Genomic DNA, 15,210 nt, shown 5'->3' on the forward strand with positions numbered 1-15,210 from the left:
GGGCCACATGTGGCCCGCGGGCCTTGAGTTTGACACATGTGTATTAGACCATTTGTAATTATCATTTTTTGAGTTTTAAAATTATTTCCTTTGAGTAACATTTCTTTTTTTTCTGTTTATGTTAGTTTCAGGGTTTTTGTTTTGTTCATATTTCCTGTTTCCCATTTCTTGCTGTTTATTAAAGATTCCAGCAAACTATTGAGAAAACCTCTAAGAAATGTTATTATTCTGTCATTTGGTAAACATAATAAATGTTGGTAATCCTAACTGATTGAAAACAGGACAATGAAAATCTAAGTTATATTTTTATGTTTACAACTACAGAAGTTTCTAGTAATGAATTACTAAAATTCTTTCTCTGCTTCCTTTGACCAGGAATGAATGGCAGGTTTATGAAGCTGTGATTGGTCAGATGGATGAACCGATTCAAGTGACGCTGCTCTACACTTCCTCTGTGGGTGAAGGAGAAGCCACTGTGGCTCTGGACTCTCTGGATTTCATCAACTGTGGCTCAAGTGATTTGTGTTTATTCTGCAGCTCAGTTTGTTTTTTATGCAACCTTGTTCAAAATGTTTAATAATTTCATTATAGTTTTCTCTTTCCTGCTTATTTAAACTCAGTCATGCACAAATACTTGCGACATCCTCTAAAAACAGTTATTGCAGCTTAATTTAATGGTTCAAACAGCAAATATACATTATTATGCATCAATTAAGTTTATTTTCACTGTTTAAAAGCTGGAAAATGTACATATATGGAAAAAAAAACTAAGAGCCCACTGCACTGAACCCATTGAAAACCTCCTGGTTCTTCCACCAAATATGGATTTCTGAACTCTAACCGAGTTAAAACATTAATATTGTTGTTTCTAAATGAATATGAACTTGTTTTCTTTGCATTATTTGAGCTCTGAAAGCACTGTGTCTTTTTTGTTATTTTGCCATTTCTCATTTTCTGCAAATAAAAACTACATTTCTGCTTTGAATTTCAGAGACATGCTGTCAGTAGTTCATAGAATAAAAGAACAAAGTTCATTTTACTCAAACATAAACCTAGAGAAAGTGAAATCAGAGAAACAAATTATTTTAAGTGGTCTCTTACTTTTTTACAGACCTGTGTGTAACAGCTGGAAATATTGGTTATTGGCTCAAATTTTCAAATCAGTGTTTCCCTAAAAACAAGATTTCTGAAATTTCTTCTTCAACATAAATTTTTTTAAAATCTTTTTGCTTTTTTGACTCCCTACACTGCAAAAACACAAAATATCACCAACTGTTTTTGGTTTCTAGTGCAAATATCTTAGAACTCTTGAAATAAGACAAAATTAACTTACAAGTAAATTTTGAGAAAATGTAGGATTTCTTACTATTAAATAATTTCTAAAAATTGCTGAGAAAGTACCAGCTCCACTTATAACAAGACATTTTTCCAATGTTATAAGTGGAACTAGTACTTTCTCATCAATTTTAAGGAATTATTTACTTAAAAATCTCCTGTGTTTTGCTGCAAAGTTACTTGTAAGTTAGTTTTGTCTTTTTTCAAGTGTACTAAAATATTTACACTAATCTACACCAAAATTACTTGGTAAGATTTTGTGTTTTTGCAAATCATCTGATGCTCAAAAATCAAATTAAAATCTCCAAATCTCTCTCTACCTTGAGTCTTACCCTCACTTAAAAGAAGAAATCCATAAATTACCAAATTCTTCAAGTTTCCCGTCTATAGGATCTTCCCTGCCCAGTTTCTTTAAACATCTGCTTCACATTACTGCTCTAAAATCTTGTTGCCAGGGATTATATTTCCTCGCTGTCGGGACCAGATCTGGAGTTCCGTCTGAATTTGAGACGCTGCTTTAAGGCGTCGGTGCATATTTTAAGATCAGGACTAAAGCATTACCTGACCTCCAGAGTTCAGTCTGTTAATCTTTTGCTGTGCTGGCAAGACGAAAACACCTGCAGAGGGACTTTATTTCTTAATCTGTATAACTATTCTCAAGTATTTAGAAAGAATATTTTATTATTCATCATGATTTAAAGATGCAGTATGTAACTTTTATAAAACATAATTGTTAAAATTGTCATCATGTTTGTCATTATGTCTTCTCCCAGTACTAACTGCAGAAATACACCACTCAGTCAGAAACAACCAATCAGAGCCAGGAGGCGGGTCTTAGCATTGCCAATCATCCTCATGCTCCCCCCCTCCCCTTCTTCTCTGCTTTGCTTCAGCCATAAATGCTAATGCTAGTTAGAATAGCATTTAAGTTGTGTTTCCACTGTTAGCACATTGAGCAGCATACAGTAAGGTGATTAACAGCACTAAGACCCGCCTCCTGGCTCTGATTGGTTGCTTCTGACTGGGAGTGGTGCATTGCATTATTTGTCTCAAACCATACTGCCACGACATGGTGACAGTCTTTATAAATATATGTAAAAAAACATTTTTTAATAAAAGTTGCATGATGTAGCTTTAAGTCCGTTCATCTAGTGTGAAGGACTAACTTCTCTTTTCCATATGCAAACACTCATCGGCTCTTCTCCCCCTTAAAGTTTAATAAAATGCGGTCAAATATAATCTGGGTGGTGAGTTGCAGCGCTTGTATTTTAGATCACATTTACCTACTGACAGGTTTCCTTGTTCGTCTTGAAAGCTGAGTAATCATGGAGTTGTTGTGTGACTGCAGGTGATGAGGCCCTGGACCTGAACCTCATGTGTGGAAAATCTTTCCACTGCGTGAACTCGGACGTTTGCATCGATCAGAGCCAAGTGTGTAACTTCCACACCGACTGTCCGCTAGGAGAAGACGAGGGGTTGATCTGCGGTGAGCGCCACTTCCTGACTCTCTGCGCCTCAGCAGCTTTCACACGACTTATCCTGAGAGTTTCCAAACAAAACAGAGATTCCCATTTAAACCAGGGGTGTCCAAACTGCGGGTGAGGGGCCATATGTGGCCCCTGGACTGATTCTTTAGTTGCTGCCAACTACAATTCAAAGACTACAGAGATTCAGCCTGCCAAGCAAAGGTGTTAATTAAAAAATATATTGTTTTTTATTTGTGTAAAATTATTGCAAACAAATTCAAATCTTGTATTTATATTTTAATAACCATTTTCGTTAATTTTGTAGTAAATAGTAACGCATTTATTTAGTGACTTTACTCAGAAGCAAACTTTGGTCCACCCAAATCTGCTTTTAATTAATTAAACCTGACTAAATACACCAAATATAATCCAAAAAGTGATTCTGTTCTTATGGCTGAATTTTCCATTTTAAAATGTTGGCTATGCACACTAATATGACAGATGTACACACCTCATGCTTTAAAAAATATATATTTAATTCATTTAGTTAAATTAGCATGCTTTGTAGGTAAAAAAAAAAAAGGTCTTTACATTTTGTATTTGTACTTTGTAATTTAGTTGTTTTATGATATAAAGCACTTTGAACTACCTTGTTGCTGAAATGTGCTATACAGATAAATTTGATTGATTGATTGATTGATTGATTGATTGATTGATTGATTGATTGATTGATTGATTGATTGATTGATTGATTGATTGATTGACACCACTGATTTAAACGGATCGTAAGTCTTGAAATACTGCTTACAGCTTCTTTCTGACAAAAACATAAAAAAGTATTTTATGTTTAGTTCTAGTGCATATACCTTGGTACACCAGAAATAAGAGAAAACTAACTTGCAATTAACTTTTCAGCAAAAAAGAGGAGCTCATTTTATGTCAATAATTCCTTCATATTGGTGAAAAATACTATTTGGGAGATTATTTTACTTATAAGAAGACATTTTCCCTTGTAAGTGAAATAATCTGCACTTAAGTACTTTTTCATCAATTAAAAAAAAGACTTTAAAAAAGCTTCTACAATTTGTTGAAAGTTACTTGTAAGTTAACTTTATCTTATTTCAATTCTACTAAGAAATTAGACCAAAAATACTTTGTAAAATTTTCTCTATACTCATTTTAAATGTCATCTTAAGTTAAATTCCTTGTTTGTGGCAAATCTTACAATCTTGGCAAATAAAGCTAATAATGATTAGTTAGCATTGCCTAATATTAAGATATTGAACTCCTAGTAAATAAAGGAAGAGTTTCAAAACAACTTTCCTAAAGATTCATTGCTACTTTTTACCTCCTGCTAAGAAACGTACCGACTCTTAGATTTGAAAACATCAATCATGCCGTGTAAAGAAACATTTTTACCCTGCTGCGACTCAAAAGGCAGTAATGAAGCCGAAGCACTCAGAGCTCCTTGGGCTGTTTGTCCCAGAGGGAAGGAACTGGGTCACCGTGCTGAGCAATCCTTTTATTTTACTTCCTGTAAGTGATTATAATAAACTCCGGCTTTTCGGTACTGACTCTACACCACCTTTTCCAGGCGAAATGGGAGGTAAAGGGTTTGTTTTGTTCATTTTAATATATACTTTAAGGTAAATCAGAAGAGAATATTTTGTCCTCGTAGTAAGAAAAGTAAATTCTCAAGACTTCAGCAAGCAACAGAAAAATAACGTGCTATGTTTTATTATTATTTCTTGCTATATTGAGCAACATTTCAGACAAAAAAAATGCTATTTGCCAAAATTGGAATCGGCAGGTCAGGCTTTTTAAAAGATCTGTAATCAGCCGGAAAACTGCAATTGGTGAACCCTTACTATATCCTAAACTTGTTGAATATCCCACCTTTACCCACACCTGCAAAGGTCAAAAGGTACCAAGAATAGATTAGAAATAACATTTATTATTCCTCAAGGAAAGATTCAAGTGTGCCAGCAGCAAAGTGAAAGAAAAGCCAAAGCATGTGGATTCACACAGATGTAAAAATATAAAAATAGTCTGTGAAAAGACAGTAAAGGCAAATTAACAGCATAAAAAATACATTGTGCTGTTCATAAAAATAATTTACTGAGATTCAAGAAAATGTCCAGCTGAGAAGAGAATAAATTAGAACAATTGACAGCGTGAGCATGAGTATTAGAGTAAAAAATTTTAAGTGAGTTAATTGCAGGGTTTGTAGTTCTTAACTGAAAACAATTTCTCGACAAAATAAGCAATTATAATTTAAAACTCATTTTTACTGCTAAATTACTGAATAGACGCACAAGCTGAGCAACAATTATATTTGTTTTTAACCTGTTTAAGTTAAACAGATTTTAATTGTACACCATATATTTGAATCAGAAAAGCTTTTTACTGCAAAATTATTGAATGAATAGACATGTGAGCGCAACAACAAACAGTTTCTGTTATTCAACCGTCAGATTGGGGCAAAGTTTTCAGTTTTTGAATGTTGACAATACATTTTCACTTAATTTAAAATTACATAGAAATGTGGATTAGTTTGTGAACACTGTTGCCATTAGGACGTTTGCGCTGCTACACCATGGTTAGCATCGAGATGCTATTTTAGGCTTGAATAGCTTCGCTGATATGCTAACTCCTTTTAGCAGAACATGAACACAACAACAGTCCCTTCAAATTGTTTTTAAAGCAATAATTAACCCAAGTTCCCCAAACGAAAGGCTTTTTCATCCACGGCTTTGCGGATGTAGCTTGTCCGTCAGATTTACCGTCGTACCAGAAACACACAACAAAGGTTCCAGCTTTGGAAAAGACAGCAATGAACTATTTCTAAAATTAAAATCTATGTAGTTAATTTACTGAAATTAATCCCACCCATATTTACAAGATTACTGGACTCACTTCTCTGTTTTGATTTCTCCCCTGGTGTTTCTGGTGCTCTAAGAGCAGCATTACTCCTTTAGGTTGTGATCTGATGCAAATGCTTTGGTCTCCATTTAAGATGGAAACTCCCTCTCACTCCACTTCCTCATCTCTCCCAGAGTTATGCCCATAAATTTCTCACATAAATCTTTATTCCAAGTGACCATAATTTGAGAAAAGTACAGATTATGCCTGTGAATTCATTTCAGGTGAAATTTCAAGCAACGAGGCCCTTTCAGATGAGATTCAGGGCAAATTTAATTTCATTTTTATAAAATGGAAAGGATTATTTATTTGTTTAAAAGGGACCATGCTGTTTAAGGTGAGCGCTTCAGTCTATTTTACTAAATTCAGCTGCAGCTCTCGACAAGTTGCTGCTAAAAAACAAGAATAAAACATAAATCACATGATTAAGTTACAAAACACTGAAAAATAAAGCAATGTCATGTACCCCCTTTGTTATGTAAATTTAAGTTCTTTATTTGTGTGTGTTTGTTTTTAGCTTGAATGTTTGTTTTATTGCTGTTAAGTTTTTTTAGCCTGCACCATCTGGCAAACAAACAATGGCAGCCAGCCTCGTCTGTAATTGTGTCATTCAAATTGTTCATCCATGCAGTGTCCTTTTTCTGCAAACAATAATAAATCACATAATGAAAAAAACATGCAAGACAGAAAATTAAAAACACATGGTGAATATGCAGCAGTTGCTAATCTGCATGTAATCACAGGTTTCATTATTTACCAATATCTGTTTAATTAATTTAGCTGCCTGTTAGATTTATTATTACATGTGGGGACTTACTGTTTCCTATATTTAATTTTTGTCTTGACTTGTAAGTTGAAAATAAAGCCAAAAACATGTAAATATTTCACCTTACCAACAGTAAACTACGTTTACGATATTTTATTTAAACAAAAATAGTCAGACTTTTTTGTAGGAAAGGATTTTGTAACTCATCATAGAGCCAAAACTTTAAAAAAGGCCTTGAGCTTGATAAAAACTGTTCTGCCTTGTTACAAAATTAAGTTTATTTTCAGCCCTGATTACAGGATTTTAGTCACTCTTTCTGTAGAAATTCTCGCTGTGGTTAACCAAGTTTAATTAACTCAACAAAAGCGGTGCACAAAATTTGTAGGATTCTTTCATTTCTGTCAGGAGCCTTAAAACTCAGTCAAGGAGCTGAAAACGGCCACTTGGCTGTACTTTTGACAGCCCTGTCATTTAATACTAAATGTGTTTTTTGCTTATAAATAAGACAACAAATATCCAACAACTTTTTCTCCAAAGCAGACTTGAGTGCATTCATTCCTTAAAAAAACGAATTTCTATTTTGTTCTTGTTGACAGAAAAATAAAATTGATACAAAAGATTTCAGAGCGTTTTACATTACAAAAGTTTGTCAATATTCTACTAATGTCAAAAAATGACACAATTGTGGTGTTTCCATTAAATTAGAAATGCAACTAAATTCAAATGGGGATCAGTTTGTTCACCCGATACGTCATAAAAAACCGCACCATGATCCTCCAACTACTTCCTGTCGTGGTCTTCTTCGTGGGTTTTGCCAGTGGCAACATTCGGTTGTTGATCATGTGACTCGTGATCTGAATAAAGTGTTTCTATTGCAATTTTACAAAATAAACCATTTTCAGTACCATTATCAAAGCCCCAAAACGTTTTGGCCTGTTTTCATTAAACAAATTTATTTTCATAATGTTAAATTGTGCAATTATGAGGAATTATATGGTTCCTCAGTGGAAATGCAGCTACAGCTCTAGAAAAAACTAAGACCACTTAAAATGATCAGTTTCTCTGATTTTACGTTTAATAGGTTTATGTTTGAGTAAAATGAACATTTTTCTTTTATTCTATGAACTACTGACAACGTGCCTCTGAAATTCCAAGCAGAAATTTAGTTTTTATTTGCAGAAAAAGATTTATTGCTTTCAGACCTCAGATAATGCAATAAAAAACAAGTTCATATTCATTTAGAAATAGCAATACTAATGTTTTAACTCAGGAAGAGTTCAGAAATCAGTGTTCGGTGGAAGAACCAGGAGGTTTTCAAGGGGGTCAGTGCAGTGGGCTCTTAGTTTTTTCCAGAGCTGCATTGTAAGGCAAACATTCAAGATTCCTTTAATTCTTAGATTTGCAGTTATTAATAAATGACTCTTTTACAGAAAATATGCCATGGTTTATTGTAAATCAGGTAAAAATAAGAACATTATCCAATAAAAATGTTTTTGTGTTTAATTAGTCGCAGCATTTCGTTTAGTTTTGCCTAAACGAACTAAGTCCTACTGAGATTTAGTTGCTTTAGTAAAACTGTATCTTGTGCTGTGGATGTTCTTGCAGCTGTGTTCAGCGTCTCGGTGAAATATAATAATCTGCTTCCCTGGCAGACGCTCTTCCCTTTGGCTCGTACTGCTCGTTTGAGTCGGATTCATGCGGTTGGGCCGGGTCCAGTCAGCACTCGGGATGGAGGAGAGTCGCTGGAGATGAGCTTCTGCAGAAACAAGACATGCAGGGCGTCACTCTTCAGCGCACACCAGGTGTGTGTGTGTGTGTGTGTGTGTGTGTGTGTGTGTGTGTGTGTTCTGCGTATGTGATTTACAGCCTGGTTTTAGGAGGACTCTGCTATTAAAACGAATCACTGCACCGAGGAAATCGGTCAAAAATGACCCAGTTTCCTCTGCACCATTCGCTCCTCTTTTTGTCAGAATACAAAACATTTCTTTGACAAGTTTTAACTATTTTTAAGGATTTATCTAATGCTTAACTCAAGCTGGAAGGTACAGGTTTATTAAAAGAGGTCAAACTATTTTTTGTAAATTTCATATTTGATTCATGTCTATTTAGAAACATTAATACAACAGTGATAATTAAATAAGTAATTCATTCTGGGTAGCCCTAGACTCTTACTTTCTTTGGTGATTGTTTATTGTCAATACTGTAAAAACACAAAATCATACCAAGTAATTTTGGTCTAATTTCTAATGCAAATATCTTAATGTACCTGAAATAAGACAAACTAACTTAAAAGTAACTTTTCAATAAGATGTAGATTAGTTTTTAAGTAAATAATCCTTATTATTGATGAAAAAATTCTAGTTCCACTGGCTGATAAATTAATTTATAGCATGGGAAGTTGTAAGTGAAATAATCTGCCAATAGAACTAAAGTACATTTTCATCAAAAATAAGGAATTATTTCCTTAAAACAAGCCTCTATATCTTGCTTAAAACTACTTTTTAGTTAGTTTGTCTTATTTCAAGTGTTTTAAGATGTTTGCACTAGAAATTAGACCAAAAAGTACCTGGTAGGATTTTGTGTTTTTGCAGTGTTTATATTTTCTGCTTGAACTGTGCAGTACTTTGGTTTCCTACGGCTTTTAAATCATGTAAATAAAGAAATGAATAAATGGTAAAGATTCCACATTGTGACATTTTGTTGTACGTCTGCAGGACACTTCTTGTACCTGCAGGTTAAAGGGAGCAGTCCCCTTAAAGAAGCGTCGTTTCACAGCTCCTTCTTCCCTCCGCCGATCTCTACTTCTGCATGCCAGGTCAGTACATCCATAAAGTCATCCAGTCACATGCATTTATTTTCTGTTTCTTTTGTTATTGTAAGTAATTTCTGAAACACCTTGTGGTTGTGCAGATGCGTTTCTCTCTCTACTTGTACGGGTTGTTTAACGGCTCGTTGCAAGTTGCCATTGAGGAAAACGGGACCGGCTATACGCCTCTCATCTGGGAGACACAAGGCCAGTCGATGGACGACTGGAAAGCAGTTGCACTGGAAGTGACTGACCTCAGTCATGGGTATGTAGAAAAAGTATTTGGTCACTCACCAAATCATTAAATTCAGGTGTTCAAGTCGTCGGTCTTGATGCTCAATTTAAAATCTAATTATGATTTTTTAGTGTTTTGTGTCTGAAATGACCCACATTTTCAGCAGGTTAACAGCGCACTGTTTATGGAAGTAATAATGGATGGAGATGTTCATGTATTCAGGTTTTCCCCCAGAAAACCTGCCAAGCCTGATACTCGGTACGACAGGACAGATTTCCAGCCGGCTGCCATGTTTTTGAGCTAAAAATGTTTAAAGTTGACAGGAAATTTGAAAATATTTCTTAATAGTTATGCATATTTGAAAGATTAATACCTAAACACAAACTATAAAGACTTAAAAAGAGGCAATACTTTTATAAAACCTAAGATAAATTAACAATGCTAATCCTGGTGGCCCGCCAGGCTTATATAACACTGAGGGAAACCCTGGTATTAATAATTCATGTTTATTCAGCATTGAGAGCCGATTGTATCGCCACAAGATCATAACAAGATGAAGGAAGCTAATAGAAATAAATCACATCTAATAGACATGTTTGATTTTTTTGATGGATTGTTGACTGAAATTCTGTCTGGAGTTTTGTTTTGTTCTGTTTTCAAATTCACATTTTGTACATTTTTATACTTTCATTTGGGTCTCAACTGCATCTAAAAACAGTTCAAGTGCTTAAAAACACCCAACCAGATGTTTTTAAATTTTTTTTTTCTTTTACTTTTTGGTGAGGCATTTCATGAACCTCCCAATTATTAAGTCGCATTCGATGGACACTGCCCGTTACCTAGCAACTTTAGCTGAGCCCAGAACCGTTACCTAGCAACCCAAGCAGAGCTCCAACATGTTTGGTCAGCTTGTTTACAGCTGTATGCGCTGTACAACGGCTGCTGGGAAAAAAGTGTTTTGTTGTTGACTTACCATTGAGAAATCACTTTCTTCATTCTTGTTTGTTGTGCAGGAGGCTCCACTTGTGCTACTCAAAGATGTGTGGTTGTATGATTGTGCATCTGTTTGCAGCCATTTTCTTGTGCCCAGCAGCAGCTTATTTGGATTTAAAGTGACAAGCGGCCCTAAAGCAGCTCTGAAGTACTAAAATGTCATTATCTAAGAATAATTTTTTAAAAAATGTAAAGAAAATGTTTTTTATCGCCCAGAGACTTCTCCTAACCTGTTCAAGGAAGCATTAAAGGTCACCTTTAAGCTTTTTTGCAAAGAAAAACAGAGAAAATCTTGAATCTTTAGATCCTCAAAGCTTGTAGAGACAACATCTCATTTTCCCACCAGTTGTCAGCCGCAGTTCTCTGTTCTGAACTGTCACACACAATCATAATAAAACACAACAAAGTACTAGGGATCTGACAAAATGTCATCTGTTTCTGTTTTCTGGTCTATCATTGCTCATGTTACAGTTATTCCTTTGTAAGAGCTTCTATTGCTTTCTGATTTCTGGTTCCTTTCAGGTTCCACGTCCACGTCAAAGCCGCGTGGGGACGAAACTCCAACGCTGACCTCGCGTTTGATAACATCGCCATCGGCGCGGCCTGCTTCGAAACAGGTAGGCGTAAACACGCCGCCGTTGTCAAAGCATAAACTTTCAGAAATGATAAATGTGCTTCATAAAGACAGTGTGATGTGTTTGGTCTCCTGTATGACGCCTTGTTTTCATGATTGGCTGTGACACCAGCGCTCAAATGATTTGTTATGAATCGTTCACCGCAGTATGGCAGCAGTGAGTGCCAGCATTCTTCTCTCTGAGAGTTTTTGCACTCTGGGTTTAAATTCCCACACTTACAAAACCTTTTTATGCTCAGCTGTGAAGGAGCTGGTGTTGCATAGGCATAATTTAAGAGAAATGCAGATAAAACCTTAAAAGGGACAACTGATTAAATAAGAGTCTTTATTTTCCTCAGTAAGCACATGCAGAGTTTGGTAGTAACATTAACTCACTTACATTTACTTGAGTAACTTTTTAGGGGAAAAATTACTATTTTTACTACACTGTACTTTTTATTTTTACTTGAGTACTTTTATTTTGAAGTTTCGCTACTCTCACCTGAGTAAAGTTTCTGCAGTTTCTGTTAAGGTTTTATAAGTTTCACATCCCCTTAACTTTATATTTTGGTCTTTCTGATGTATTTTTTTAATATTAAATGATTGTTTTGATCATTTATTCAGTACTTGAATTGAATTTTTACTTTTACTTGGGTAAAAATATGTTGAAGCAGTGCTACTTTTAGGAACTCTAAACTGAACATTTTTGCTGCTCTGTACTCGACAACACCGTGCTTTTTATCTGAAGCCCTCGTTTTCCTAATTGAATTTAAAAACACAAAATTGGTTTGAGGGAAAAGCTTGGCTGAACCCATCACACAAACATTCCCGCTACTAAGTGGGCAGATTTCTAAGCCAGCATGCAAAGCAGACTGGAGGACAATCAAACAGCCATCCACGTTGTTTTCCTGCTCAGAAAATCTCTGTTTTTCATCTTTTCTTATTATTCTACACTTGTTTTAATAAGGTCGTATTCTTTTGGACGATTGTCCAGTCAGAATTGGATGTTCCTGTCTGTCCTCAGATCTCAACTCGCTGCAGCAAATTGACTTCGATTTCCTGAGTCCGCTTCCTGAGCCGTCGGTCACAGGTATGTACAGGAAACACCTGGAGAATTCACAGTCTAATATTTTACCTTAAATATTGAATAATGCATACAGAACTCACATTTCAGATAATTCCACTTAAAGCTGCATTATGTAACTTTTATTAAAGATATGTTTTCTACGTTTGTTAAAACAGTACAAGACAAATGAACAGGTCGATCTCTTCCTCCTCTGTTAAAAGCACCAAAACAAAAACAACCAATCAGATCCAGGAGGAGGGTCTTAGCGCTGTCAATCAACCTCATAAATGTGTTGCTAAATGTGCTGTGGTGGAGAAACAACTTATCGTTACAAGAAAACTAATTATCCGCTGTTATTGTTGGCCAAGCTATATAGCCTGAGCGTTCATGTCAGGCTCTGCTGTCTGGAAGAAGCTGCAGCGTAGGAGAAAGAAAAGGAGGGAATGAGCAGCACCGCTTTCCCTCCTGATTGACAACGCTAAGAGCCGCCTCCTGGCTCTGATTGGTTGTTTCTAGATATAACTGAGCGAAGGCAAGAAGCTGAATTATTTTCATAGATTATCTGCCTCAAGCCATACTGTCATGACATTTTGGACAAATTAGTAAAAAATCTATATTTTTTATAAGTTACATCTTTACAACTTTAAATTTTTAAGATATTTGGTCAACATTTAATCTTCTTAGGGTTGGCCAGACTAGACTCAGGGTGGTTTAGAATAAATATTTATTATTTTTATTTTCCGGTGGTGGCCATGTCCCCCTCTACTCCCCCTTTATGGGCGCCACTGCATTCTCTCTGAAAACCTTACCAAAGTCTCCCGCTGTCTTTTTCACATCATGTCCTTAATATTCCAGCTGATTCCAACTGTTTATCTTCTCCATATGGACAGAAGTCTCTCTGATGACGTGGTGGTTTAACTCGTGCGGTGCCAGCGGCCCCCACGGCCCGACCCAAGCCCAGTGCGACAGCACCTACAGGAACAAAAACGTCAGCGTCACTGTGGGGAAGGAGGGCCCCCTGAAAGGAGTCCAGATGTGGAGGGTTCCTGCTACCAATCGATACCAGTGAGTGAAAATGAAACACAAACATTTACCTTTTTATTAGACACAAAAACACTTGGTTCCTAGTATTGGAAACACGTCACATACTTTATTTAAATCTGAAGTCCAACATAATTTACCTTTGTAGAATAATGTGCATAACAAAATTAGCCTAAATTAAGGCTAAGAGCTCATTTGTGGCAAAGATTGAGTTACTCTGGGTTTATTTCAGATGATCCAGTAAAGAAAGACGTGACATAATAAACATTTCTTAACATGTTTTTGTGCTTTTAGAGAGATAAAACAAAGAAAAAATATCACTGGTTTCATGCTGTGTAGATATATGAGTGTGTGAAGAATTTTCCACTTTTCTCCAAGTGGATGCTCTGAAATCCTGAAATTCAATCTCTAAAATATAAATTCAAGAGAATATGGATACACTTTTTTTGGTCCAACCAGTCTAAAAAAAATAGAAAAAAATACTTTAATAAGAATCAGTGCTGCACCTCAATTCCTATTAAATACGTTTACAGTTTGTAACCCATTTTACCCGTGATCTTTTCATTTTTTCATGAGATTTTTAAACAAAATAAGTGTAGTACTAAAAAGTGAATATATATGTCAGGCCTAACAGTACTGCACATTTTACCCCCACATTTACTGCTATTAGTCACCGAAAAGTTCACAAACTTCTGTTCTTCATTAATATGGAAGACTGATATTAGTAAAAGTTAGATTTCTACTCTGTCGTTACCATTTATATTTGTTATTAATGACCTAAAGGTCAAAGACTGTGATCCTATTGCTCATGCTCAGTATAATTAACTGTTTTTCTATTAAATCTAATTTGTCAGTCAAGACTTATCTTCATCAGAGGAAGCATGAGGTAAGGGAACAGAAAAGGTTTGTAGGTTACATTACACAATCCCCATGCTCTGTATTTGTAGGTAAAAAGGTTAGGAAGATCCTCAGGGTAAAATATTTTTTATTTTGTATCTGTGACAGAAATCGACTGCACAGCTGTTCGCTGAGGTTTGAGCCAAAGTGTAGTTTCTTTCTGAGTTTAATCCCGTTGTGTTGCTGCGATCTCCCTCAGTATCTCAGCATATGGCGCTGCAGGCGGAAAAGGAGCCAAAAACCACAACAAACGAAACCACGGGGTGTTTATCTCCGCCATATTTCCCCTGGAAAAAGGAGAAGTACTTCACATTTTGGTGGGACACCAGGGAGAGGACGCCTGCCCCGGGGTGAGTGGAAAAGCTGACATGCGTCCGTTCAAAGGCTGACCCAGATACAACGCCTTCTCCTTAAGTCTGATTCTCATCTTCCTACGCCAGAGAAATCCACTTACACAGAAAATATGTCTGGGAGAGTCGTCTGTCATCGAAGACAACCGCAGATCTGAGACAGGCACGGAGCGTGCAGGTGGAGGCGGCGGCGGCGGAGGAGCCACCTACATCTTCAAGGTGGCACAAATCACTTTGCTCTCTCTGGTTGTGATTGTAATAATAAAAGACTCTCACACATTTTGTTGATCATGCAGGCAAATCAACTTTTCTTCTTTATTATAAATTGGTTTGTCCTGCAGTTACACTGTAAAACATCTGAGCTGCATCTAGTTGTGTCTGCTGTCTTCTGCTCTTTAAGCCAAATAAATTAAACGAGTTTGAGATTTTGAACCTAAATGTGAGTTTGTGAAAGATAAACTTACAGCTGTAAGTTGTGTTTATTAATTTTAGTTGAATAAACTAGAGTTTTTATGTCAGCACTTAAAAAAAACTGAAAGAAGAAAAAGACATGAGTGGGAACTATTTCCCAGAATGCTTAGCGGCGTGTTTTTGTGTTCTGAGATGGAAGTGCGTTACATTAATCTGACTCGTGTGTTTTATTAAGGTAAATGTTTATATTTAAGTCCTGTTCACACTAAATGTTTTTGAGCTGAATTCATTGTGATGTTTAATAAAATT

The 15,210-nt window shown here is 35.9% G+C and overlaps 1 protein-coding gene across 1 annotated transcript in view; it reads left to right on the forward strand.

Annotated features, from left to right (window-relative positions):
- ltk (leukocyte receptor tyrosine kinase) overlaps positions 1-15,210 on the forward strand; it is a 49,632-nt gene that overhangs the window by 10,792 nt on the left and 23,630 nt on the right. The window contains exons 2-11 of the mRNA XM_015044291.1: positions 376-515; positions 2,684-2,821; positions 8,142-8,291; positions 9,204-9,304; positions 9,400-9,560; positions 11,046-11,140; positions 12,161-12,226; positions 13,093-13,267; positions 14,340-14,490; positions 14,581-14,709. Coding sequence (XP_014899777.1) covers positions 413-515; positions 2,684-2,821; positions 8,142-8,291; positions 9,204-9,304; positions 9,400-9,560; positions 11,046-11,140; positions 12,161-12,226; positions 13,093-13,267; positions 14,340-14,490; positions 14,581-14,709 — 1,269 coding nt within the window. The 5' untranslated portion in view covers positions 376-412. The remainder of the gene's footprint in view (positions 1-375; positions 516-2,683; positions 2,822-8,141; positions 8,292-9,203; positions 9,305-9,399; positions 9,561-11,045; positions 11,141-12,160; positions 12,227-13,092; positions 13,268-14,339; positions 14,491-14,580; positions 14,710-15,210) is intronic.

This window comes from Poecilia latipinna, unplaced genomic scaffold (assembly GCF_001443285.1).
Source record: "Poecilia latipinna isolate Pla-1442-1.1 unplaced genomic scaffold, P_latipinna-1.0 Scaffold667, whole genome shotgun sequence".
In the NCBI taxonomy this organism is placed as follows: domain Eukaryota; kingdom Metazoa; phylum Chordata; class Actinopteri; order Cyprinodontiformes; family Poeciliidae; genus Poecilia; species Poecilia latipinna.